We start from the raw sequence: 27935 nt of genomic DNA on the forward strand, positions 1-27935 counted from the left end.
GGTCTCTAGGTCTAAGGTCAAGGTCACACTTAGAGGTCAAAGGATACAAGAATGAAAACTTTGTCTGGAGCATTTCTTCTTCATGCATGGAGGGATTTTGATATAACTTGGCACAAATGTTCACCACCACGAGATGGAGTGTCTTGCGCAAGAACCAGGTCCCTAGGTCTAAGGTCAAGGTCACACTTAGAGGCCAAAGGTCAGATACAAGAATGACTTTGTCCGAAGCATTTCTTCTTCATGCATGGAGGGATTTTGATGTAACTTGGCACAATTGTACACCATCATGAGACAAAGTGTCATGCGCAGGTCCCTTCTTTAGAATTACTTCCCTTTGTTGTGACTATAAATAGCTTGTATTGTAACTTTTTCATTACTAGTCGTAGGGAAAAATCAAGACCACTTTTCTGTAGTACAACATGCATGTTACATCCAATTCTGAGGAGTATTTCGACCTATCTCTACCTTGTAAGGATTTTTGTGTGGACTTACAATTTTTTTGGGGGGGGGGATTTTTTTTTTTAAGATTAACTTCCCTTAGTTGTTACTATAAATAACTTATATTGTAACTTTTTTATAATTGACCGTAGAGAAAAACCAAGACCACTTTTCTGTGGTACAACATAGATGCTACTTACAAATTTTAGGTGTATTTTAAGGTATCTCTACCTGGTAAGGAGTTTTTATGTGGATTTAGAAAAACAAAAGAATTACAATAATTACTACCACAAAATTAAAATTTCATTTGCAAATACAGGTGCTAGTGTAAAGAAATTTGCTGTGCGTATATTGTGACATTCTTGTTAAATTATGAAATGTAGACAAAGTAGGTATCAGTGCATAAAACACGCTGATCAGAAAGGCCTAACTTGATCGGAAAGGGCCTGCCATATGATAATTACTTGAAATTATTTCATTATTTCTTTATTTCAACAAATAAAAGACAATGACTTACGAAAAATTAGCTATTTTCAATTTTTAGCTCACCTGAGCACGAAGTGCTCAAAGGTGAGCTTTAGTGATCACCCTGTGTCCGGCGTCCGTCGTCGTCCGTCGTCCGTCCGTCCGTCCGTCCGTCCGTCGTCAACAATTTGACTGTTAACACTCTAGAGGTCACATTTTTGGCCCAATCTTAATGAAACTTGGTCAGAATGTTACCCTCCATAAAATCTTGGACGAGTTCGATATTGGGTCATCTGGGTTCAAAAACTAGGTCACCAGGTCAAATCAAAGGAAAAGCTTGTTAACACTCTAGAGGTCACAATTTTGACCCAATCTTAATGAAACTTGGCCAGAATGTTACCCTCCATAAAGTCTTGGACGAGTTCGATATTCGGTCATCTGGGGTCAAAAACTAGGTCACCAGGTCAAATCAAAGGAAAAGCTTGTTAACACTCTAGAGGTCACATTTTTGGCCCATTCTTAATGAAACTTGGTCAGAATGTTACCCTCCATAAAATCTTGGATGAGTTCGATATTGGGTCATCTGGGGTCAAAAACTAGGTCACCAGGTCAAATCAAAGGAAAAGCTTGTTAACACTGTAGAGGCCGCATTTATGACTATATCTTCATGAAACTTGGTCAGAATGTTAATATTGATGATCTTAAGGTCCAGTTTGAATCTGGGTCATGTAGGATTAAAAACTAGGTCACCTGGTCAAATCAAAGGAAAAGCTAGTTAACACTGTAGAGGCCACATTTATGACCATATCTTAAAGAAACTTGGTCAGAATGTTTATCTTGATGCTCTTTAGGTCAAATTTAGACCTGGGTCAGCTTCGGTCAAAAACTAGGTCACTAGGTTAAATCAAAGGAAAAGCTTGTTAACACTGTAGAGGCCACATTTATGACTATATCTTCATGAAACTTAGTCAGAATATTAAACTTGATGATCTTTAGGTCAGGTTTGAATCTGGGTCATGTTGGGTCAAGAATTAGGTCATGGGGGCAAATCAAAGGAAAAGCTTGTTAACACTCTAGAGGCCACATTTATGACTGTAACTTCATGAAACTTAGAATGTTAAACTTGATGATCTTTAGGTCAAGTTCAAATCTGGGTCATGTTGGGTCAAAAACTAGGTCACGGGGTCAAATCAAAAGAAAAGCTAGTTAACACTGTAGAGGCCACATTTATGAACATATCTTGATGAAACTTGGTCAGAATGTTAATCTTGATGATCTTTAGGTCAATAGGTCAGGTGAGCGATACAGGGCCTTCATGGCCCTCTTGTTAAAATAATTATAGACAAGCAGTACATTAATACATAAAACGCATTGACCGGAAAGTGCCTACATCATCGGAAAGGGTCTGCCATATGTTTATTACTAGAAATTATTGAATTATTTCTTCATGTTTCATTGAGCAAATTTATACAAAAGACAAATTTTGAAATTTTTTTTTTATCTATTTTCTATTTTAAAAGAATTATAGATGAAATACGTATTTGGATCAAATGCTTTCAAACACTATACAAGTCTTACTGAACTACATTATTATAAGATAACCATATAGGATAAATATCATTAGTTATTTTTTGCATCTTTTTAGCAGGGCTCCGGAAATTTTGATAACTCAATCGGTCCGAAACGAAAATCCGGACATCGGCGCTACCCCACCCACCGCATTCCCAATATTACATATTTTGTAAAACGTGATAGGGTAAAGAAATAAGCATGTTATGCATTAAAACTGAGTTACCAGTCACCGCGCGTTACCATACAATGAAGACAGTTATTCAGTGTTATGTGTGATCGTTACTTTGTTTAAATTTCGATGTTTTTCCGAGATAATACGAGGCATTGACACCGTGTGCGTAACTAGTCTAAAAGCCAACGCACGTGACTTCGATACCGTATACACGGCAGATACTTTGTGATGTTTCCTCATTCTTTGACGGAATTCTATAAAATACAATGCGTCAAAGTGAGTTACACGACACATATTCTCTGCTAAACAGCCTCAGTATTTAAAGAATACTCTGCCGCGGACCGAATGTGTACGTTATTTGAACGCTGAGATCGAATTTCCCGCATGTATAGTACCAAAACGTCACGCGGGTTGGCCACGGATATTTCATTTCACTTACATTGTACTTCAACAAGCAACTACATTTTATAAAGTTATATGTTCTCTTCTGATGTAAACAAAATTTCATTTTGAAACGTTTTTTAAAAGACCGATTTGATAAACAGTGCCACTCCGGTTTTCTTTATCATTCGTGGTTGCCCGTCCATTTTTTTTCTTTTTTGTACAGTGGGGTTGCAATGCGCGATTTTCTGCATTTGTTTCAACTGGAGCCCCAACAAATGAATCATGTAATTTTTTCAAATCAAGTAATTATAAAAATTATTTTTATCGGTTTTCCGTGTGATGTGTCATTAAATCAAAGACCTATAATGTACAATTATAGCTCTTTGATTAAATACAGCGACCATTTGTTTGTTACCGTGATCAAACATAGACTTTTGAAATAAACCATCCGTCGGATCCTAAATAAAAGAAGTGGATCCCCGTCGAAATGATTTGGATCGAGTCAGAAACATTAGGAAACCAGTCAAAAATGTTAAATACACCGCAGTCGGCTGTCTGCAAACATTAAAGGATGTGCCGCGCAAGCACTGATTGCGTCACGCGCTAATTACGGACCGATTATCAAAGTGACATCTGAAGGTGCGACCAACAATTTCCTACTTGGCAGGTGATCGTGTATTGAGATATCAGACCTAAATTTATACTTTTCTCCATTTTTACGGGACCGATTTTTTTCGTTTTTTCACTTCACGAATCGGTCTGAAAAGTCAAAAATCGGTCCAAAACCGACAAACCGGCAAATTTCCGAAGCCCTGCTTTTTAGTATTGAAAGTACTACTGTCAAAAATCAAGCTTAAAGACAGCTTTTTTTATTAGCATTTAACTGTCATGTGTGTATAGTATGTACTTAGTTAATAAGTTATACTTTCATTTACTAGCTGTTTCGTTTAATATTTTCAGAGGCACCCCAAGATGGACTTGTCCAGGAATGATCTGTTACAGTTGCTTAGTTACCTGGAAGGAGAACTTCAAGCTAGAGATGTTGTCATAGCAACTCTAAAGGTAAATATACCCATATTGAATGATTGATATGACCAAGTCCGTCTTTTTAGCTCATCTGTCACATAGTGACAAGGTGGGCTTTTGTGATCACCCTTCGTCCGTCGTCAGTCCGTGCGTCCGTCCGTCAACAATTTCTTGTCTGCACGATACTGGTTTCATTTATGATTTTATTTTAACCAAACTTGCACACAACTTGTATCACCATAAGCTCACGGTTCCTTTCTTGAACTGGCCAGATCCCATTATAGGTTCCAGAGTTATGGCCCCTGAAAGGGCCAAAATTAACTATTTTGACATTGTCTGCACAATAGCAGCTTTATTTATGATTTGAATTTTACCAAACTGGCACACAACTTGTATCACCATAAGATCTTGGTTCCCTTCTTGAACTGGCCAGATTCCTTTATGGGTTCCAGAGTTATGGCCCCTGAAAGGGCCAGAATTAGCTATTTTGACCTTGTCTGCACAATAGCAGCTTCATTTATGATTTGATTTTAACCAAACTTGCACACAACTTGTATCACCATAAGATCTCGGTTCCTTTCTTGAACTGGCGAGATTCCTTTATGGGTTCCAGAGTGATGGCCCCTGAAAGGGCCAGAATTAGCTATTTTGGCCTTGTCTGCACAATAGCAGCTTCATTTATGATTTGAATTTAATCAAACTTGCACAAAACTTGTGTCACCATAAAATCTGAGTTCCTTTCTTGAACTGGCCAGATCCCTTAATGGGTTCCAGAGTTATGGCCCCTGAAAGGGCCAAAATTAGCTATTTCGACCTTGTCTGCACAATAGCAGCTTCATTTATGATTTGATTTTAACCATACTTGCACACAACTTGTATCACCACAAGGTCTTGCTTCCTTTCTTCAACTGGTCAGATTCCTTCCTGGGTTCCAGAGTTATAGCCCCTTAAAGGTCCAAAATTGGCTATTTTGGCTTTTGCAGCCATATAGAGACTTCATTTATGGTTTTATTTGATACAAACTTCCAAAATATTTTCAACAACAATAAATCTTGGATTCCATGACAAATCAGATCCACTCATATGTTCCAGAGTTATTTTATATCTGATTACCTCCCCTGATTGTGATCAAAATGGATTTATATCAGTAAGTACTTACAGGACTTATTTAAAATTTCATTATTGTTATTAGTTGGACTGAGACAATCAGGGTAGATAACTATGGACTGATTTTATGTCAAATTACCTCCCTTTATTTCAAATTAAAATTGTTATATCTCCATAACTAAAAAGATACTGATCTGAAATTTCATTTAAGTCAACAGATTTATTTGCAAATCCTTCTTTTGTCCACTTACAATATTTTTTTTTTTTACTTACTTCCCTTTTATGTTACTATAAATAGCTTATTTTTGTAACTTTTTTATTATTGGCCGTAGGGAAAACACGAGACCAGTTTTCTGTGGTACAACATGGATGGTACCTCAAATTTTTAGGTGTATTTTAACATATCTATACCTTGTAAGATTTTTTTTTTTCTTTTTGGTTAAATTCCTTCCCTTTGTTGTTCCTGTCCTTTGGACTTAGATATTTTTTCTGAGGACCTTCTTGTCCTCAAGTGCAATGATAACAGGTGAGCGAAATAGGGCCATCATGGCCCTCTCGTTTCTGCAAAAAGTGTTGTTTATTTTGCCTTGAACTTTATTTTTGGTCAGACAGATCTGCACATTACAGGGGTGTAAATTTTTACTTGTCCATTTACATTGGTGAGTGCAAGTCGGGCTAGGACTAGTGAAACTTCCTGAATATACGACTGACTGGGCATGTGCTTTTTGCGACATAGCGATTACAAAATAATGAACAAAATTTGTCTATATAACGCAAAAAAAATGATAATAATATTGAAGTCAGTAGACACTTTAAAATTCAGTTGTACAACGATCATGATTCCATAACCACATTAACCAGGTGGATTGTTGCAGTGGATGTGGAGTTTTAGCCCTTAAATTATTCAAGATTGCAATAATTGACGGTGTCTGCTCTCCATTAGTTCATATTCCGTGTTCACTAAACTTGGTCACAATATTTATGGGCATAATGTCTCAGTTTTGTTTGATAAACACAAGTCATGTCTCTGGAGTTATGGCCGATGAATTACTGAAAATTGGGAAATTGTCTGTGTCCGCTTTCTAACTTGAGCAGTTCTTATCCAATGATGACAAACTAAGTCACAGTGCTTTTGGTCATAATGTCGCAGACAAGTTGTATACCGGTAATCAGCTAGATACTCACAGTCACTCTTGAGTTACCCTTGAATTTTACTTAAAATTGTTTAAATTGACAGTGTCAGCTCTCTAACTAGTAATCATCCAATATTCACCAAACTTGATTACAAGGTTTATGAGCATAATATCTCAACCAGCTGGATATTCACAGTCACTCTTGAGTTATGGCCCTTGAATTACTGAAAATTGACAGTGTCCATTTTCCTTAGGGCTAAAAAATGTATGTGTGGTTCAGGTAACATTGGTCAAAAAAATAGGGTAGGTAGGTAGGCTTTTTAGCTCATCTGTCACATAGTGACAAGGTGAGCTTTTGTGATCACCCTTTGTCCGTCATCAGTCTGTACGTCCGTGTGTGCGTCCATCCGTCAACAATTTCTTGTCTGCACGATAGTGGTTTCATTTATGATTTTATTTTAACCAAACATGCACACAACTTGTATCACCATAAGATCTCGGTTCCTTTCTTGAACTTGCCAGATCCCGTTATGTGTTCCAGAGTAATGGCCCCTGAAAGGGCCAAAATTAGCTATTTTGACTTTGTCTGCACAATAGCAGCTTTATTTATGACTTGAATTTTACCAAACTTGCACACAACTTGTATCACCATAAGATCTTGGTTCCTTTTTTGAACTGGCCAGATTCCCTAATGGGTTCTAGAGTTATGGCCCCTGATAGGACCAGAATTAGCTATTTTGACCTTGTCTGCACAATAGCAGCTTCATTTATGATTTGAATTTCATCAGACTTGCACAAAACCTGTGTCACCATAAGATCTTGGTTCCTTTCTTGAACCGGCCAGATCCCATAATGGGTTCCAGAGTTATGGCCCCTGAAAGGGCCAAAATTAGCAATTTTGACCTTGTCTGCACAATAGCAGCTTCATTTATGATTTGATTTTAACCAAACTTGCACACAACTTGTTTAATATATTGTTGTAAAGGCTTGTACTCTGTATCTTCAACATGCATATACCAATGCATGATTACCTCCCCTGATTTTAATAAAAATGGATATATCTCAGTAAGTATTTATAGGACTCATTTGAACTTTCATTATTGTCAATGGTTGGACTGAGACAATCAGGGTAGATAGCTATGGACTGATTCTATGTCAAATTACATCCCTATGTTTCAGATTAAAATGGTTTTATCTCAGTAACCAATGAAGATACTGATTTGAAATGTCATTTATGCCATCAGATGGACTTGGACAATCAGGGCAGATAACTTTTGACTGAATTTATGACAAATTACCTCCCTTTATTTTATGTAGATGAATATACCTCAGCAGCATCTAATGAGATTGGTTTTAAATGTTATTTAAGTCTTCCAGGGTAAGGAATGTCATGCTAGTACAAAAATGCTGCATTTGAGCCTAGGACCCTCAAACTTGGTGTGGATATTGGCCCTGACTAGTATGTGACCCATAGGTCAAAAGAGACTGTTACAAGAAAATATTTATCCTGATGATATTTAATGTGTATGCTTATGTGATCAATGTCAAAACTTGATCTTATCATTAAGAGCAGTGGTACTCAGGTGAGCGATATAGGGCCATCATGGCCCTCTTGTTTCTTTTTCTCAGACACAAGTGGTTACATACATATGTGGTCACACTTAGGTAATATATGTACATTGAAAACATATCTGACACCAGTTTATGCAATTCTTGGTGGCATTTTCTTATTACATTCAACATATTGCACCAGGATGGTCTAGTGGTCACAGGGTTTTTTCTAGCTAATTTGGGAACATAGCCTATACCCATAAAATTGGGAATTTTTGCGCTTAAAGGTTCCAAATTGGGAAATATTTAGTTCCATAGGATATTGTAAGGATGTGTTAAAGTGCTTTCTCATACACTTGTTTCACATTGTAGAACCTCTTCAACATACTGTCATTACAAAATTGTCCATAATTTGGACAGTTTTTGAGCAATTTTGATGAAATTTTTTTCAGAATGTAGATTGGGAATTTTTGCACTCATTTTGGGGAAAAATACATACTTTTTGGCATTGGGAATATAGCCGAATAACGGCTATAAAAATGGCCGAAAAAAAACCCCTGGGTCAAGACATAATCCCTTCTTCAGATTTAAACCAAGGTTGGAATCCTAGTCTTCTTGCAAAAATAATAAACTAGAGTTTTGCATGGAATTCCAGGGATATAAACTAGCTATTTTTATTTAGGGGCCCAGACTGTCAAAAATGAATGTTTAACATTAGGTATATGGGCATTTTCTCCAATAATTTAGGGGCCCAGCCCAAAATCTAGGGGCCATGGGCTACTTGGCCCCTGCTAATTTATATCCCTGGAATTCAATTTTTTGTGCAAATCTGAATTTTAAGGGACTATTCAAGGAACATCCATGTGAAGCTTGATCAAAATTGGCCAAGTTTGTTAAACACTCTAGAGGCCACATTTCGAGGGCTGACCGGGAAACTATTATATCTGCATTTTTGTAAATTTTACAGGAGAAAGAAAAAAATGAATATTTTCTTAAAAAACACAGCTTAGTATTACCATTCTTAGTAAATCATTATTAACTGAAATAAGAAATAATATGTTGGCTTTTAAAATGTACTCAAATAATTTATTTTGAAGATTTAGCAAAAAGTGTCAGATACAGTAGTTTCACGTTCAAAATGACGTTATTGAATTTAAAAAATTACCATGAAACTATTGTATCTGCATTATTCATTAAATATTATTTATAAAATTCATATTGCTTTAAGCATAGAATTATTGTTTTACTTATAAATAACATAAATTACAAATATACAATGAAAATAGTGTTAGATACAGTATTTTCTTTCTGATGACCAGGAAACTATTGTATCTGCACTGGAGTTATTTTTTCATTTTTTATTATTATTTCATTGAATTATCGCTTATCTGTATTTATATTTTTGTATTTCCATTGATAAATTGGTAAATGAATTAAACTAACAATACCTTAAGCCAGTAATAATGGTCAAATAAAATAAAAATATGTTTATCATTACCTTAAATTATTATTATTATTTTTTTATTATTTTTTTTTGCAAGCGTATGCATTAATACTTGACTGTACACATTTCATTACATCCGGATATAAATTTCATACAAGAAATCAAGAAATTAATTTATGCTAGAATGAAGCTATACAAGGGGGAAATGAGCTGCAGCATGAGAAAACCAACATACTGAGCATTTATGACCAGTGTGTGTGGATTCAGACCAGCCTGTGCATCTGTGCAGTCTGGTCAGGATCTTTACTGCTTGCTAACTGTTGTAAGTTTCTCTAATTGCAATAGGGTTTGAAAGTAAACAGTATGGATCCTGACCAGACTGCGCAGATGCACAGCTATGTTGGTTTAATTTGGACCGTTTTCACCCCTCCCAAATATTCAACAAGAATTTAATTTTTCAGGACAGTCCGTGAATTCCACTGTCATTATTTCAGTAATGGTACAGCACTTTTGTGTTTTAACTTATAGCCAATATTGATGTGCAGTGGCATGGTTACAGAGTTCTGTTGCTTTTGAAGTGACTGTGTAAGGCATAAAAAAATTGTTTGTTTCCATTGTTTGTTTACAGTATTCCGACCTACCCAAAATGGTTGGTCCGACCCTAAAATTTTAATGTTTTTATGGCCTTAGCGAATTTTTTTTTCAAATTTTTCATAAAAAAAATGCAGAACTGCACTTTTTATGCTTTAAACATTGTCATTGATGTTAGAAAGGAACTTATTGCTGCTCTAAAGACATAACCTCCTTATTTGTATTCATTTCTTGACATAAAAATAATTTCTGAAAAGTCTCAATAATTTTAAACAAACAAAAAACATTTTCCAACCTACCTACCCTAATTTATTTTGTGCATGCTACCTAAAACAAAAAAAAATTAAGGCCTAATTTACCTTTATGTGAACAATTTAATATGTGATTTTGTTCTCTGTATCACCTGTGTTCCAGCTACAGTAGTATAGTGAAACTTTGGTAAAGACAGAATATTATCAAGAATCATTTTAAAAAATTGCTGAAAACAGAGATTTCTACATGACACTGTCTCTTTTTCTTTTTTGGACAAAGGTATTCATATACACTCAAAAATTTAAATCGTAATAGTACAAATAAAAAAGGACAAAATCGACAAGATGTTTTTAACAGAACTTTAGTTTATTACAATAACTTAATCACCTTTATCAATATTTGAGGCTAAAATTTCAAAAATGACAGACAACAAAATGAAAAGCCAGAAAGCAAGCACATGACCACACGCATGTGCGATAAATGAATAAAAACTTAGGCATTTTGTCATGTCCTTACCCTCTCCGAAGCATACAACCCTCCCATGTGACAGAACAGCATAACCCGAGAGGAGTCACAAAGGAAACTAAGGTAATGCATCATTGACCTAATTTGGTCATGCTGCCATTTTCAAAAGTAAAGGACAAGAAAAAGCAACAAGATAAGCCATTATGTCACATAACAGAATGACACATGGCTAACTCCTTCTTCTATATTTTCATAAAAGTATGTACAAAATTAAGTCCATCACACTAACAACTGCCTTTGGTAATCTTCAGGACTTTGCAAACACTGTGGGCCCAGATCAGTCTGATCAGGGCCCACACTGTTTGCTAAGTAACAAAAGACCTATTAAACTTTTTCAAGAAGCAATTTTCTGATCCTATTTCAACAAACTAAAAGCACAGAAAAGCCTGGATCTACAGTAAGTCTTGACAGAAATTTACTCAGTCATGAAGACACTTTTTTGCATGACATGGCTCAATTATGTGATAGTATTCAGCATTAATTTTTTTTTGAAAATTGGCTTTGAAGCTTACAAGCCGAGTTCTTTCTGAGTCGTGAAACGCTCACCTCAGTGATACCAATTTACCAAATTTATATTAAAGCTCTTGGCTTCTTGGTTTTAGACTAGATAATATTTTCAAATCTTTTCCTACATAAGTGTATTTAAAAGAAGTGATTTTAAGAACAGCTTGAAATGTCTTGGTAGAAGCATCTTGGTAGAGGGTCACCTCACAAACATTTCTGGACAGGTTTTGTTTAAACAATTCATGCCTAGCAATCTGCGAATGAGGACTTTGGCAAACGCTGAAGACCAACCTCAGACGCAACAGAATGTGACGTATGATTAGGGACTTCACTGTTTGCATGAAGGATTCACTTGTTCTAAGTAAATCAAGACCTGACACCACCATACAAGTTTGCACATACAACATTTTATTTCATAACCAGTGTGTTTGCAGTTACCGTGAAACTATTGTATCTGTATCACATTATGTGAAAATGTTAATGTAAACTATTATTTATTTTAGTTCTTTAATATTCACATAAAACCTGAACAACAGTAACAAGTTTTCTCCTTGTTTGGTGTTTAAATTACAGACCATAATGTCGCAAATAATGTTTTTTCAAATTGAGACTGTAACAGGAAAAGTTACCGGGAAACTATTGTATGTGCTTAGGAGGCAGATACAATAGTTTCCCGGTCAAAGAACTTTTAAGAAGTTGATGGTTGCAGATACAATATTTTCACATTATTAAAAAAGAACTAGAAATTATTGGAAAGTTTTTATAATATTTTTGCAGTAGATGTATGACAATAAAAGGCTTAAGAAAATGCAATAAAACCATTTTTGGTCAAAATGTCAGATACAATAGTTTCCCGGTCAGCCCTCGATTTATGACCCTATCTTCATGAAAATTGGTCAGAATGTTTATCTTAATGATGTCTAGGCCAAGTTCAAAATTGGGTCATGTGGGGTCAAAAACTAGGTCACTAGGTCGGAATCATTGTTAACACTCTAGAGACCACATTGTACGTTTGAAACTCATTAGAATTGGTTAGAATGTTTTTCTATGAGCTATTAATGACATGTTGGCTATATTACTCAGATGAGTGATCTAGGGTCATCATTACCCTCTTGTTCTTCTTTTGTCTGAAAATCTCTGGTAATATTTTGACACCATACTTCCATCAATTCTTCGAATAGTCGAGTGCGCTGTCAACAGACAGTTTTTGTTTGATGGAGCCCCGAGTTCCTGTAATTTACAAGAATTCCCATCTGCATCATCTTTTATCATGATTACCCCCCCCCCCCCCCCAACAACCTTAATACTTACATTGGTGTATACACTCTTACACCCTCCCTCAGTGTGGGATGTCAATAATACCATCACTGCAAGTCCAAAACTTGATTAGAGAAATGTTAATTTGAAATATTACACTTGTACTAAGTCATACTATATACATGTAATAAAATTGTTTGAATACCAGTCATTTGTTACACATTTTGTAATATTCATCTGCATTGTCAGAATCATAAAGATAATTGGAGATGTGGTGGTTAATTAATTGAAATGATAGGAGATGTCATTATGTTGGAAAATTGATTATGTCTTGTTTTGCATTATTCAGTGTAGGTTTCATACATGTATGCAATTCAGCATTTTTCTTTTCATACATTTTGGTTTTGGTTAATGATTTTCAGCTGTCTCTTCCACCTTATGATTAGTGTATTTAGTTTAGTTTATACTAACTTGTTTTAGCTGGATTCTGATGGAAGCTTCAAGCTTATTGTAACTAGTCTCGAGTCGGCTTCCTGGAAAAAACCAGTACTGGTGTCATATGAGAAGTCAAGGTCATGAACCCAGTTGGGCTCGAATTTGGCAACAGATGCTAAAGTTCAACCATTTATCAAATACTTAAGGAACAGCTGATTAAGCTATTTTGTTCACCTTAAGGCTTAAATGGGGCAGTGGGAAGAAGGGATATATCATTATATGCAAAAGGGGAATAAACTTGGTCCGAAAAAGTTAGGTTGAACTGCAGTTTTGTTGAGTATGTCAACATGAAATCTCAGGCCCGTTTAATAAAATAACCCACAAACTTTTATGTTTTCAAGACTAGATATGTAATAGATAGCCAAACTATTATTAGGTGGTTGTTTATATCTTAGTTATAAATTATAATGACACAGACATTAACTGTGCTCAGATGAGCATTGCAACTTGCATCAATTATTTTGACCTTGAACTTCTCAAGTGGTATGGTATAGACAATTAGTAGGGTGTTGCAAGTTTACCTGACAGAAAACATTACCATACAGTGATTAGCTGAACTAATGTTAAGGTAAATTGTTGATGAGAATAAATCAGCTGTGATTTATGGTAGCATTATAAACTTCTGTTCAGATTATCTACAGGATAAACTATTTCTGCATTGGACTTAGTCTGGTAACCTTTGTATACTTCAGTGTTTTTCCAGAAAAAAAAATCAAGATTGGAAGATAGTAGGCGGAATCAGTGCTTAGGTAGCTCATTAATTTTGGAGAACTTCTGCACTGTAACAATATGATATTAATTTTGCTGTAGTGTATTTTATAACCCATTCCTGTGCATTAATATAGAACACAGCTGCTCATGAACCTAACTGTGCATTGTGTTACTAAATAATCTTTTTAGCTCAATTGTTCGAAGAATAGAGCTGTTCTACTCACTGTGGCGTTGGCATCTGCGTCACACTTTGGTTAAAGTTCTGCATGCAAGTACATATAGCTATCATTTAAAGGCATATAGCTTTGAAAATTATTTTTTCTTTTTACCAACCTCACCGGGTTTAGTCCCATACGGCTGACATGTATTTTGGTCAAATTATGTAATCATGCAGGTTACTATTTCAAAAACTAATGAAACTTCATTGGCTTTCTTACGGGCAGCTCTTGTTTAACTGATACACTGTCAAACCTGTATTGAACAGCCAGCCAAGGGAGCAACACAGTCTGTCTGCTTAAGGCAGGTAACTTCTTAGGACAAGTTGACATTAAAACAAAAAGATTAGCTAATTGGCTGCTTAAGGGAAGTTACTGCTTTATACAGGTGACTGTAGATCTTTGTAGTTATCAAGCTAAGTGCGTGAAAACTTCAGAAAATTTTCATTTAATATAGAACATTTTGACCTGAACAGTTGTGATGTAATCATATTTATGCCCCCGGCATATACTGATGCGGGAGGCATATAGTGATTGTCCTGTCTGCCCGTTCGTCCGTCCGTACGAGGTTAACCAAATGGGACCGTTTCGTCCAGCATTAATACCCCTAACTAGAATGACTTGATACTAATGCAGATGTAACCTGTGACCATTCCTCATCTTCAGACATCACCTGACCTCGGTCTGACCTTGACCTCGTTTTGGACTTAGGTTGCTTTGTATCGACAAGGATGCCTCCGGGGGCATCAAGCATTCATTGAACGCAGCTACTTGTTTTCAGTCAGTGTTTCAAGTCCAATTACCCTCTCCCTGCCAACCCCTCCAAAAAAGTGACACACTTTACTACAAAAAAATTCTGACATAAACAGCAGGCAGGCAAAGTGAACTTTCTCATGATAGTGAGGAATGATTTTGGAGTTGTTTTTTGTGGGCACTTTTTTGGGGCAAAAAATTTTGCCGCATTCCCATCTACTAAAATTTAATATTTGTTTTCACATATTTCAACCAAAACTTGTAGTAAATCAGCGTGATTATATAATCTGTACCATGTAAAACACAACACAGTTTGCTTTTAGGCCATTTGATTTTCAAGTGTAAAATAGTTATGAATTTTTTTTTATATAACAGCAGATTTCCCGTTTTAACCATTATGGTGCAAGTTTCTCCTTAACAGCCATGCCAACATTCCCATAATTTGGAAAAAAATTGTTGGGTTCCTAGTGCTGTGTGTGACTGTTCCTTTGCTGGTAAACATGTAATATGTAAAGTAACCAGATCTTTGTTGCATATTTCAGGCAGAAAAGGCTAAACAGCTGTTATATCAAGCCAAGTATGGGAGATTTGGACTCGGGGATCCATTCTCCGCGATGCAACGGGATTCTGATAATATGAAAGACAACACTTTTGATGAGTCGGCGATCAAGTCGATGTACGATAATCAGTTGGCACAGCTTGAGAACCTGATTGCGACACAGAGGAAGGCACAGATGAAGATGAGGGAACAAATGATTATAGGGGAGAAAAGATACCATAAGGTGAGGGATATATCACTGATTGGTATGAATATTGACATCATACATGTATATAAAATACAGAAATTGGAGGTCATGTAGGGGTTTAAAGGTTGTATTCAAAATACATTGTATGGCAGAATGTCAGTGTAAATGTGTGACATGTCAAACTGTAAACAAGAAAAAATCTTGTATCACAAGCTTCTTAGCCCTCCTTTCGAGGGCATCGTTTTCTGTTTAGAAATATGTTTTGGAAGGACATTTGGTATTCTCCCTCCCACCCCCAACAAAAAAAATAATTTAGTTTTATTTCTGCGTCATTAGGTAACCATCTAGAGATTAGTACTATTTTTCTTGTAAGTTCAAATTCCACACAGGAATAAATGGTCGGAATTGAGAATTAAGTGTCATGACATTGGAGCTTATCTGTGCCACATTTGTTCTAATGTATGAAACAAGAAACATGTTTCAGCTATTTCTTCCTATAATTGTTGCTGTTTTGTTTTTCTACTCTGAAAAAAAGTATTAACTATTTTTAACTGAAACTGATGTTCATTAACACAGACATTTATATGTTGTTGCTGTTGTTACCAGGTTCATAGTGAATTAGAAGATGAGAAACGTAAACATGCTCAAGACACAGCTCAGGGCGACGATGTTACCTACATGCTGGAAAAGGAGAGGGAGAGATTAACGAAAGAGGTTAGTCATTGTGTACATGTATGCTTCATTTAAATGAATCTTCATAAGAGGTCATTATATTATACCATTTAAAAGTCTTGATTTGACTAAACCAAAAACTTTTTTAGCTTAATATGTCACTTGCTTTCTTGCTTAAATGATCAATATTTGTTAAAAAAAAAAGGTTGAAGTGTGCTGATGTTTTGTTATCCATGCAGTCTGATCAAGATCTGCACTGTTTGCCATTTGGTCAGTATTGTTTAGGTAAGCACCTTTTTTTAACAGTTAAAGGTACTGTCCTAATTGAAAGATGGACAAGTTCATTTTAGAAATTTAGCAGGGTAAGGCCATAGGGTTAAAGCCTGACAGAGTCAGAAAAGAACTTGGAGGGATATTCCTGGATAAGCTTCTTTGACCTGTATTCTCCTCAGTTACCATAATTTACCTGTACTGTTACTGTCCAACATTAGTTTCATAGCAATAGTTAAATTAATTGCCATGATTTATCAGTCAATAAAATAATAAATTAAATACTGAAAAGAAATTAAATTTTGTAGGCGTGAAATTATGTAGCTTGGGGAAAAAAAATGGCTAAAATTTCATCAGGACATAAATTCTTAAATATATAGGATTTGAAAATTCAAAGGTAGCATATCTATATTGACTAAGCAACACTGATATCAGAGAAGTTAGTCCCCCAGGAATGATGATAATTTCACAGTAGATTCAGATAGAAATTCACCGTGATTGATAGAACTGGAATGAGAGAATAAAAGGAAATTTAGTAATCAGCAAGTATGGTTACTTCCCCATGTGATCAATAAACATGATGCTGGAGCTTTTTACCACTGTGTAAAGACATTCTATAATTAAAAGACATTGATGACAGATACATCCATCCAGCCACCCATTCATCCATCCATCCATTTTCCTGCTCAGATAGTATTTGTGATAAAGTCAAACCAGTTAACGTTGGACATCATGAACAAGTTCTTATTTGTTAGTCTATGGGACAATGGAAAAAAATTACATTGACTAGGTGATGTATCTAATAATTAGTGATGGAATTAAGGCTTCTGATATAGTTCTTTAATTTCTCGATAAAGTATACATTACAACCAGAACAAGGGATAAGCTTTCAGAGTGAATTGAGTGTTACGTATCCCATCAATTTGGTTTGAACTGGGTGTTTTCTAAACTGAACTGGATATTCTAAAACATCGTCCCCATGATTTTTACTTTAATTGGATATCCATGCACTTACTAATATGTTATGCTTTCAATACTGATAAAGCTGTAATACAAAGAAATAAACAAAACAAAGAATACTTGACCACTACATGTATTTGTGAACTATTCATATGTGTTGTACATAGTTTTTGAGCAGTGCTGTTTACTTACTTGTTCATTCACTTAAGATTTCATTGACACGACTGCCAGAATTTGCAAATTCTTGTCAACATTCTTATTTACTACAAATAATACATTGAACAAACAACTCGATATATTGTCATTCAAAATACTTCTCACATCCTGTTCCCCAACCAAAGCAATCTGACTAAAGTACTTGATCTTCTAGAAACAAAGATCTGAGAACGACCCATTCACATTCGTCTTCTGTATATTTTGGATTTCCAATATTGCTATTTTTATTTTCGTAAATCTATTTTTATTTGAACCAATCAGACAACTTGTTCCAATGTCAAAGAGTAAGAAAAATTTGCAATCAATCCAGGGCTCGAACCCGGGACCTCTCGCTTACAGAGCAAGTGCCCTACCGACTGAGCTTACCGGCTATCTGACATCTTTCGACATAAAAATTGTAGATATCAAAAACCAAGGCTTTTTAAAGCTTGCAGAATGTTGTAAGTTTTGATTGGCTAGCGGAAGGGTCGTCAGAACGAGACTATCAATAGCTCATTGTCAGATCCTATGCATAGCGTAATAGGATATGTACTTCAGTCAGATTGCCAACCAAAGCTGACTTACTGTTATGAAACTATTTAGTAATAACAGTTTTTTTTTTTTTTTTTTTTTTGCTTTAAATCCTTGTGTATTTTTATTCCCCCGAAGGGAGGCATATTAGTTTTCAACTGTCCGTTCGTTCGTATGTTAGTCACAAGGTTAACTTTTTGCATGAAGGCACTTTACTCGCGAACCACTGCACCCAGGACCTTCAAACTTCACATGCTGATAGTACTTATTGAATATACCACCCATACTGACTTTGCGGTCACCAGGTCAAAGGTCAAGGTCACAGGGGCCAACGTTAACTTTTTGCATGAAGGCACTTTACTCGCGAACCACTTCACCCAGGACCTTCAAACTTCACATGCTGATAGTACTTATTGGGTACACCAACCCTACTGACTTTGGGGTCACCAGGTCAAAGGTCAAGGTCATAGGGGCCAATGTTAACTTTTTGCATGAAGGCACTTTACTCGGGAACCACTGCACCCAGGACCTTCAAACTTCACATGCTTCACATGCTGATAGTACTTATTGAGTACACCACCCCTACTGACTTTGGGGGGTCGCCAGATCAAAGGTCAAGGTCACAGAGGCCAACATTAACTTTTTGCATGAAGGCACTATACTCGCGAACCACTGCACTCAGGACCTTCAAACTTCACATGCTGATAGTACTTATTGAGTACACCACCCCTACTGACTTTGGGGTCACCAGGTCAAAAGTCAAGGTCACAGGGGCCAACGTTAACTTTTTGCATGAAGGCACTTTACTCGCGAACCACTGCACCCAGGACCTTCAAACTTCACATGCTGATAGTACTTATGGAGTACACCACTCCTACTAACTTTGGGGTCACCAGGTCAAAGGTCAAGGTCACAGGGGCCAACGTTAACTTTTTGCATGAAGGCACTTTACATGCAAACCACTTCATTCAGGACCTTCAAACTTCACATGCTGATAGTACTTATTGAGTACACCACCCCTACTGACTTTGGGGTCACCAGGTCAAAGGTCAAGGTGCTGCGGGGGCATTTGTCACCATTAGTGACAGCTCTTGTTTTCCTTCTCTGTTTGTAGGCCACCGTAGTACATAGAGATGCTTTATTATTAACCTATTATTGATACAGATCTGTAATGCGGGTACTGTTAAATTTTGCAAGGCTGTATACATTGATACACATGCCTCAGGATGAGAGTTTGGTATTTTGGTTTTACACATGATTTCTGATACATATTAAATTTGTGTATTTTGCAATTTTTACCCAATGATTAATACATCGCCGGACAACAGTAAGTTGATTTTCACACCTTACAAATAACATTTTTGACAAGCTGTGATATCGACGAAACCAGGTGTAAAAACAGTAAAGGTAAATTTTGACGGGACTGAAAAATCTCATCGAGCTAAACAAAATATCGAGCTAATCATATCGAGGTAATGATAGATAATTACATTAAAATATATAGGGAAATTTCGGGACCGACTAAAACACATCGTGCTAACCGGAGTATCGAGCTAACCGATATCGAGGTAACGATATTCAACTGTATAGATATTTATAATCGAGGCAGTTTACCTTGAGTAAAGGGTTACAAGCGCTTTCTGATTTTCCTCGTAAAAGGTAGTAAAAACAACTAATTCTCATGTGTTACCATAACATATAGTATGTCCATGATTAAGTTTCAAAGCTTTCTAAAGAAATAAAGCATTAATTTCCTGATATCTAAAAAAAATAAAAAAAATTGTTGTTGAATGATCTGAAGGCCATGCCTTGAAAGGTTTTATTATTGGGTATCTTGTTGAGATTTCTTCAGAAAAGCTTTTTTATTGGGCATTCGTAGAACTTCTTACTGAACATATTGATTGAATGAATTATTTTGGCTGTTCATGAGTTAGTGCATTGATGTGTTCAGTTCAATGAATTTCAACAGAGTTGTGGCCCTTTAAACAATCTTATTTGAAGAATTATCAGATTACCTGTGAAATCATCAATATTCGAGGAGGACTAATTTTCGTGGATTTTGTGGTTGAGTCAATCCACGAAATTTAATTCCAACAAACAAGTAAAATTCTCATTCATTTTATGTTCAAACGTTCAAATCCACGAATTCATATCCCAACGAAATTGCCATTTTTGACCAAAACCACGAAATTTCATGCCCATGAAATTAAATGACTGAGTACCTGTGGGAAGATCTTATTCAGTTTGAAATTTGGTTGAAAAGTCATCAATATACTATGACTGTGATTTGAGTATATTGAAACAAGATGTTTAGTGTTCTCAATAACAGTTTGACTGAGGGCAGTGTGTCAGTTGACATCCATCTCTGAACCATGTGAGGAAGTTGGCAATTACTTACAAAAAAGAACTCTTTTTTTTTTGTACACACTACAGAAACTCTGTTCAAATAATTGAAATTCTGTTGAAAATTGTCCTGTCACTCAAATCTTGTAATCAAATTGATAATTCTACTTACGGGTTTGTTTTATCAATGCTTTGCCAGTTGACCCATACAGAGACTGATTTGGAGGATGTACGGCTTTTTAGGGCTTTTGCATTTTTTATGCCCCTGGCATCTGCTGATGTGGGAGGCATATAGTGATTGTCCTGTCCGTCAGTCCGAGGTTAACCAAATGGGACCGTTTCCTCTAGCATCAATACCCCTTACTAGAATGACTTGATACTAATGCAGATGTAACCTGTGACCATTCCTCATCTTCAGACATCACCTGACCTCATTTTGGACTTTATAGGTTGCTTTATATGGGCCATCTCTTGGTTAACCAAAATGGGACTGTTTCGTCTAGCATCCATACTGCTTACAAGAATGAATTGATACTAATACAGATGTTACCTATGACCATTCCTCATCTTCAAACATCACCTGACCTCAGTTTGACCTTGACCTCGTTTTGGACTTGGGTTGCTTTGTATCGACAAGGATGCCACCGGGGGCATCAAGCGTTTATTGAACGCATCTCCTTGTTAGAATAGGAAGTATTTGTCAAATGAAGTAATGTCTTAATTCCTTTTTGTAGATTGACTTTGAAAAAGCTAATCAGAAGAAAATGGAAAAAGACATGAAGAAGACGTTGGCGAGTTTAGAAGATGAAAGAGCCAGCTCGGCAAAACATAAACAGGTTGCACTCATGCTTATTAAAGAACGTAAAAAACTTGTGGAGAAATTAATGCAGGAAAAATTCCGTGCGGAGCAGGCGGAGAGAATTCTACAGGAGGAGAGGAGTAAATCAATGAACATGGCGGAAGGCCTTGTGCAGGAAAGTAAAAAGTCGTTAAAAATGGAGGCAACAATGGAACGTCAGTTGAGCGAGTTTGATTTAGAACGAGAACAATTAAAAAATAAGTTACATCGAGAAGAGAATCGCAACAAAGATCTTTCAAGTCAGATTGATTCATTGACATGGCAGTTGGAAAATTTACAAAAACAGCTACCTGGAAAGTATCAGCCGAAAGAATTGGTGCATAGTGTTGAAATAAAATCAACTGTTTCTTCTCCACAAACTAGGTTATCTAGTGAGAGAACCTGGCCGGCCTCAAACCAGCCTGTTATGACTGTCTCTGGGAAAGGCGGGACCGGTATTGTAGAGAGAGAAGCCGGTCTTTCACCGAGAACTAGTTCATCTGAATTAAGTGTTCGTAAACGTGATAATATTAGGTATGCAAGTCCCCCTGCAATGTCTTTAGACAGGGGACATATCCATTACACTGATAATATAGAACAGCGTGTTGCTCCAGTAGGAGCTGTTGCAGAAAGTAAACTATTATTAGATTCTCACGGAAGCCAGAAGTTGAATGTTGGCGGACCGAATGTTGTAAGCAGTGGGGGGAGGATTACCGTTCAGACGGGTAGTCTCGTAACTGGTTCAGGCCAGTTGTCTCCAAGAAGAGGAACAAGTGTAGGGCGTGGGACTCCGCCTCCAATACCGCCAAATAAACCTGTGTTACCTACAACCACTACCGCAACCAAACCTGTAATGTCCCATAAAACTGCTACCTTAATTTCAAAAGATGGAAGAGCGCCTGGTTCAAAACCTGTTCATATACCAGTTAGTGTTGTTCATACCTCGACTGTTACAGCCTCACCTGGCAGTCGAACACCAAAGCGTGAAGGATCGCCGTCAACGCTTCGTAAACCTGCGCAGGTTTGTGTTAATGCTAAATGAAGGGAGATAATTGTTCATTCAAGTTCTTCCCATCTATTACATTGTATTTGGTGTTCATTATCAATCACTTGTTTATTTGTAATGCTAGTTATTAGTTGATAGGTTAGAATTATTCAAACTTATGTAATTAAGTTAACAAAAAAAAATACTTTCATGTTTTAGGTAGTTATAGATGCAACAATATTAATGAAAGCGTTCTTACACAGATTCAAGAATTTGCAATACTATCCTTCAGATAAGGGGAGTTAATTTCGCTTTCTATCTTTGTTAGTCACATGTATGAAATGTTGACTAAATAGTAATTTTAATATTTCATCAATATTTGATGAAATTTTCATATAGAGACTAATTGTACTGTGTCATTTAAAGTTTTAAAATATGCAGAATATAATTTGATATTCTTAGTGAATTATAAAGATGACGCTGTTGCTACGTATAAGGATCATAACAAAGCTACGGATGAAGCCTGTTCATATCTCACAGTCTGTTAATGCAAGTGTCTGTTGCTTTACTGTAAGATGTCTGTGTGCATCTTGATTAAATGTAAGCCCACAAATGATAGGTCTGTTTGCTTGATTTAAATAGTGACATCAGTTCACAGATATTTTCAACAACCATAATGATATTCTTTGTTGTCAGACCAATATCCCAACTATAAGATATATTCTAGTTGCTTTTAGACATCATAACTAAACTTGTATAGTAATACAGCACTCGTATCTCAATAAAGCACTAAATGTTGGTTTAGGCTGCACACTTTCACCTTGACTTTTCATCCAAGGACATTGACCTTTTATGTTGTGACCTTGACCCAGATGCAAATACCATGACCCATACATTCATCTGGCTGTCTTGAACTGGCATCCTTTGACCTTGAACATATAATGACCTTGGCATTACATTCATTTATGATGACCTAACATTCATTGAATTTACAATACATATTTTGTAAGTGACCTTGAACTTATATATTTATTGACCTTGAACATACAATGACTTTGTATCTACATTTATTGATGGTGACCTAGCATCCGTTGAACTTGGAACTTACAATACATATTTTTGTAAGTGACCTTGAACTTATTTATTGACCTTGAACATACAATGACCTCCAGGAACACTGGTTAGGTTAACTGCCCGCCGTTACATGACTGAAATACTGTTGAAAAATGGCGTTAAACCCAAAACAAACAAACAAAAACATACAATGACCTTGATACTACAATCATTGATGGTGACCTAGCATCCATTGAACTTGGATCTTACAAATAAAAACTTTTGTAAGTGACCTTGAACTTGCATCTATCTGACCTTTAAGTATTATTTATAATCATATGACACAGAAGCTTGGAAGTGTTGCTTTGTTATAACAGGTTACACATTTTATATGATAACATTGACATAAAGCTGCATTTTATATTTGTCACTGAGATGCTTAAGCCTTTAACATTGAAGAGCAGAATTTGCATTTTTAATTGCTTTTCTTTTGAGAGTACTTTTTAATTTGCACATAGCTTTTTACTTTCTATTTTTACATTCGCTTTATGATGAAATTATCCAAAGTAATCAAAACCAAAGGTTGACATTTTTAAAAAAGGTCTGTATATGAATGAGACTATTTTACATGTTTTATTTTTAGGTCACTGCACATAATTGACAAGGTGAGCTTTTGATCACTCAGTCGTCTCGTGAATCGTCGATTGCGTGTTGCTCACGTCGTCGTAAAACTTTTTGTTGTGACCACTCTAAGAGTCACATTTTATTGTGATCTTTATAAATGTTTTGTTAATTTATGTTAATCTTGATGATATTATAGGTCAAGTTCGAACCGGTCTAAGTCCATTCAAAAATCTTAGGTTACTGTAGGTCTAAAATTTATAAAAAACCTTGTGACTTTAGAGGCATATTTTTATCACAAGATCTTAAGAAAATCTACGAGTAAGTCTGACCTGATGTATTGGTCATGTTGAATACTGGTCAACGTTGCTTAATCAAAAACAGGTCAGTAAGTCTAAAAATGTTAGACAATAAGTGCCCTTTGTGATCTTTTTCTCATCAGAGGCATTACTAATCATCAATGATCTCAGTTTGAAAATTGGTCTGAACTTGCACCTTGATGGATATTTCTAGGTCGAGGCTAGTTCGAAACTGGCAGATAGCAAGCAAAAACACCTTATGCAATGATAAGTAGTTCAAAAATATAAAAAAGAAAAACTGGTGACTCTCTCTAAAGGCCTTATTTTTACATGGTATCATGACTATGAAGAGTTTTGTCTGAATGTCAACTTGATGATATATAGTCAGTTTGAAACGGTCACGTGCGTCAAAAATCTAGAGTCGCCAGTAGGTCTAAACAATAGAAAAGCTTGACCCCCTCACTTAGAAAAGGCCTTTTTTATTCAGTTAATCTTCATGCAATTGTCTGAATGTTCACCTTGATGATATCTGGTTTAAGTTCGTTAAAGTGGGTTCATGTGACTTCAAAAACTAGTGTTCATGGTCAAATAATTATCAAAACCCTGTGGACTTCTAGAGCTATTTTTTCCATGATCTGTATGAAATTTGTCTGAATGTCATCTTTTTTATAACTTAGTTAAAGTTCGAACAGGTAAGTGCGGTCAAAAACTAGGCAGTATACTAAAAGATAGAAACCATTTTGAAATCTCTAGAGGCTCATATTTGAATGGATCATTACATATAAAAATGTCATCAGAATGTTCATCTTAGTATGAATCTAGGTCAAGTTTCACACAAAAGTGGCTGCCACGTGTACCTTTCAAAGTGAAGGTCAGTAGGAAAATAATGGAAAAGCGTAGTGACTCTCTAAGGCCATATTTATTTTCCATGGTTCTTATGAAAGTTGGTCTGTTGTTTATCAACTGAGTCATGGGAAAGGGAGCATTCAGCTTCATGATACCATTTGTTTATTGTTTTGTCAGATCTGCATATAATTTAATGGTGTTTTGATTATTTTAGTAGTTGATGAAAAAAATAGGTTGTAAATTTACAGATATTATATTTGAAAATCTATATTTTAGATTGTGACCAAAAAAACAAGATTGTGTAATTTAATTCTTTTCTTTAATGTTTTTGTATAATTTTAGGTTAATTTTATGCAATTATAGGTTGCCAAAAGTATTGCCTACTTAAGATATTTGCAATATGCTTAAGACATCTTAACTGCTTAAGACATTTACAGTACGCTTAAGGCATCTTAACTGTTAATTTGTGTGTATTTTATACAAATAATTATTTAATGTAGGCATGTGTTTTACATGTCAAAGTTTTAAAGAAATCCTAACGAGCTAGTCTGACCATTGTAATTGGGCATTGTTGCAATACATTGTATAACATTTTTAAGATCATACGGAAAAAAAAAATGCAAATAAAATATTTGTGTAGCCATTATGTGTGTCCCATTTTGTGTATCTTTTTCACCATCATGTCACACTTGTACAAATGCATTTCACACTTGTTCAGTTTGGATTGTGGTAGAAATTTTGTATCCTGTTCCTTGCATTGTGTCAAGGCTTTTTCTAGTTGTCCTGCAGGGCTTAATTTGGTGAAACTTGCAAAAAAGGAAAAAACACCTTCATGCCAATTTGGAATAAATATCTTTTCGAAGAAAAATACCTAAAAAAAAGAAGGAAATTGAGTGTAAATATTTTATATGGTTTGGATTTTCAACTGTTTATTCATTTGTATTACCTGTTACTTTAATTAGTGACTAGTTTATTTGTCTGAATTCAAAATATGAATATAATAAGCAGAAATAATCCTAATATTTAGTCAGTTTGCTGTAAAATTCAGTCTGCTATGATTTTGTTTACCTTGCCAGTCAGTTTCCTGCAACAGGAAAGGGTCTCTTCCACCCACCTCAAACCTTAGAAAAAGCCTTGTTCTTGTTCAGTATCAGTTAAATTACTGTCTGTCCCATTTTCTCATGTTTCCTACCAGTTATTACAGGTTGGTTTTTATAACTCCCTTTAAGATAGAGCTTACTTTTAAGTAGAATATAAGAACTGTTTTCATGAAAAAGCTTCATCAAAACTAGGGGGAATACTTTGCTAGCATTCTTTTCTTAACACCTCCTTTAGAAATTTTTAATCCATTTTTTTATCAGAACGATAGTACTTAAATATATTATTCAGACAGAAGATCGGTTTCAAATAATTATCTGGTTACTAAAAGCAGTGTGGCTTCTTATTTTATGAAGATAAAATATTTCATGGCTCATATAATTTAATCATTACATATAAAAAGATATCATCTAGATACATTTCACTTAAGATAACTAGGGAGATGCTAAGATACATGTTTTCACACAGCACATTTATTGCTCTGCCATCCAGTGGTTAATACCCTGGCTTTAACAGTGGAAGGTCACGGGTTGGAACCCCAGCAGGGGCTAGACTCTGTCTATAAATATATTTGTAGTTTTTCCAGCGTTACTTAAAAAGTAAGGTCCTGTGTAGATGCTTTTCACCTTGCATGTATGCAAATTAGGGGAAGCTTCCACTTTTCCTTGAATACCAGATGGGAGTTTCTGGTGTTTTCACGGGTATTGGCAATCTTTAAGCCCTCAATGTAAGATGAGTCTTGTGTTATAAATGACATTATGTGAAAACAAGCTACATTTATGAAGTAGATTTATGTTTTAGTGTTTACGTTTTGTGTAAGCAGAATGAATATCAAACACCTTGATAGTTTAGCCTCATTTTTTATTGGAAAATTCTTGATTACAACATACAAGTAAAGTTACACTACTTACATAAAACTAAACTGGAACTCACATCTGAAACATCACAACTTAATTATTTAAGTGAATTATATTTTTCCAGTGTTTATATATTTCCAGTGTTTTCTTTTTAAATATGCTTCTAAAAGAACATAGTACAGTAAAAGAAAGTATTTCTTTTTATTCTATTTCTCATGTTATTTAAATGTTTGGGTATGCAAGAAAAAGACTATATCACTGGAGACTGGTTCAGACTGGAATGCCAGGTAGAAGGGTTAACTGTTTAGGCAGTGATGGGGCTTCAGGAGTTGAACTTATTGACATTATCAGAAGTACTATTTTGTCTGTACAAAAGATTGAGGTTATTCAATTTTAGTCAATGTGCTTGCACAGCAAAACTGAAAAATGCTGAAATAGGACAGCTGTTTATTACAGCCAAACATGTATGAAAGACCACCTCTGAATAATACAGACCACAACTATTTCACCTGACTTAATGTAAATTATCAGTTCCGAGAGGCTACCTGTTTACCAAGACCATTTCTTTCCTTTCCCTGTGGTGGTCTTAATATGCAGGTTTAACTGTACTGATAGCTACTAACTGAACATGTGTGAAATGCCAGATGAAAATCACAAGTATTTCAAGGCCATTGTAAACTCATGATTTGCCACAGTCGAGAAATAAAATTTTGTCAGCTTATTTTCATTTCAAAATAAGTGAGAAAAAGGGAGACAACTCTTCATTATAGACATCATTTTCTCATCATCGTGGGTGAGTTTATAAATAATATTGTCATAGTGTTTTATGTTGTGTAGCTGCATGGTCTAGCACTCTTTTCATCCCTTTGCTTTTTTATTGGACTTCCCCATGTTGTTGTATGGAATATTTCATAAGTAAGCAGAAGGGGTGAAAGGTTTGATTACTTTAATATTTTTAACCCGAGAATGTTTGAACTTTGTAACATCAAGAAGCTTTAGCATCTTTCCTGTTAATGATTATCATTA

General features: G+C 35.6%; 1 protein-coding gene across 1 annotated transcript in view; it reads left to right on the plus strand.

Moving 5' to 3' along the window:
- Positions 1 to 27935, plus strand: part of LOC123529892 (cortactin-binding protein 2-like) — a 70125-nt gene that overhangs the window by 10163 nt on the left and 32027 nt on the right. Inside the window, exons 2-5 of the mRNA XM_045310465.2 lie at positions 3992 to 4093; positions 15138 to 15377; positions 15948 to 16055; positions 21047 to 22171. Coding sequence (XP_045166400.2) covers positions 3992 to 4093; positions 15138 to 15377; positions 15948 to 16055; positions 21047 to 22171 — 1575 coding nt within the window. The remainder of the gene's footprint in view (positions 1 to 3991; positions 4094 to 15137; positions 15378 to 15947; positions 16056 to 21046; positions 22172 to 27935) is intronic.

This window comes from Mercenaria mercenaria, chromosome 13, assembly GCF_021730395.1.
Source record: "Mercenaria mercenaria strain notata chromosome 13, MADL_Memer_1, whole genome shotgun sequence".
Classification (NCBI taxonomy): Eukaryota; Metazoa; Mollusca; class Bivalvia; order Venerida; family Veneridae; genus Mercenaria; species Mercenaria mercenaria.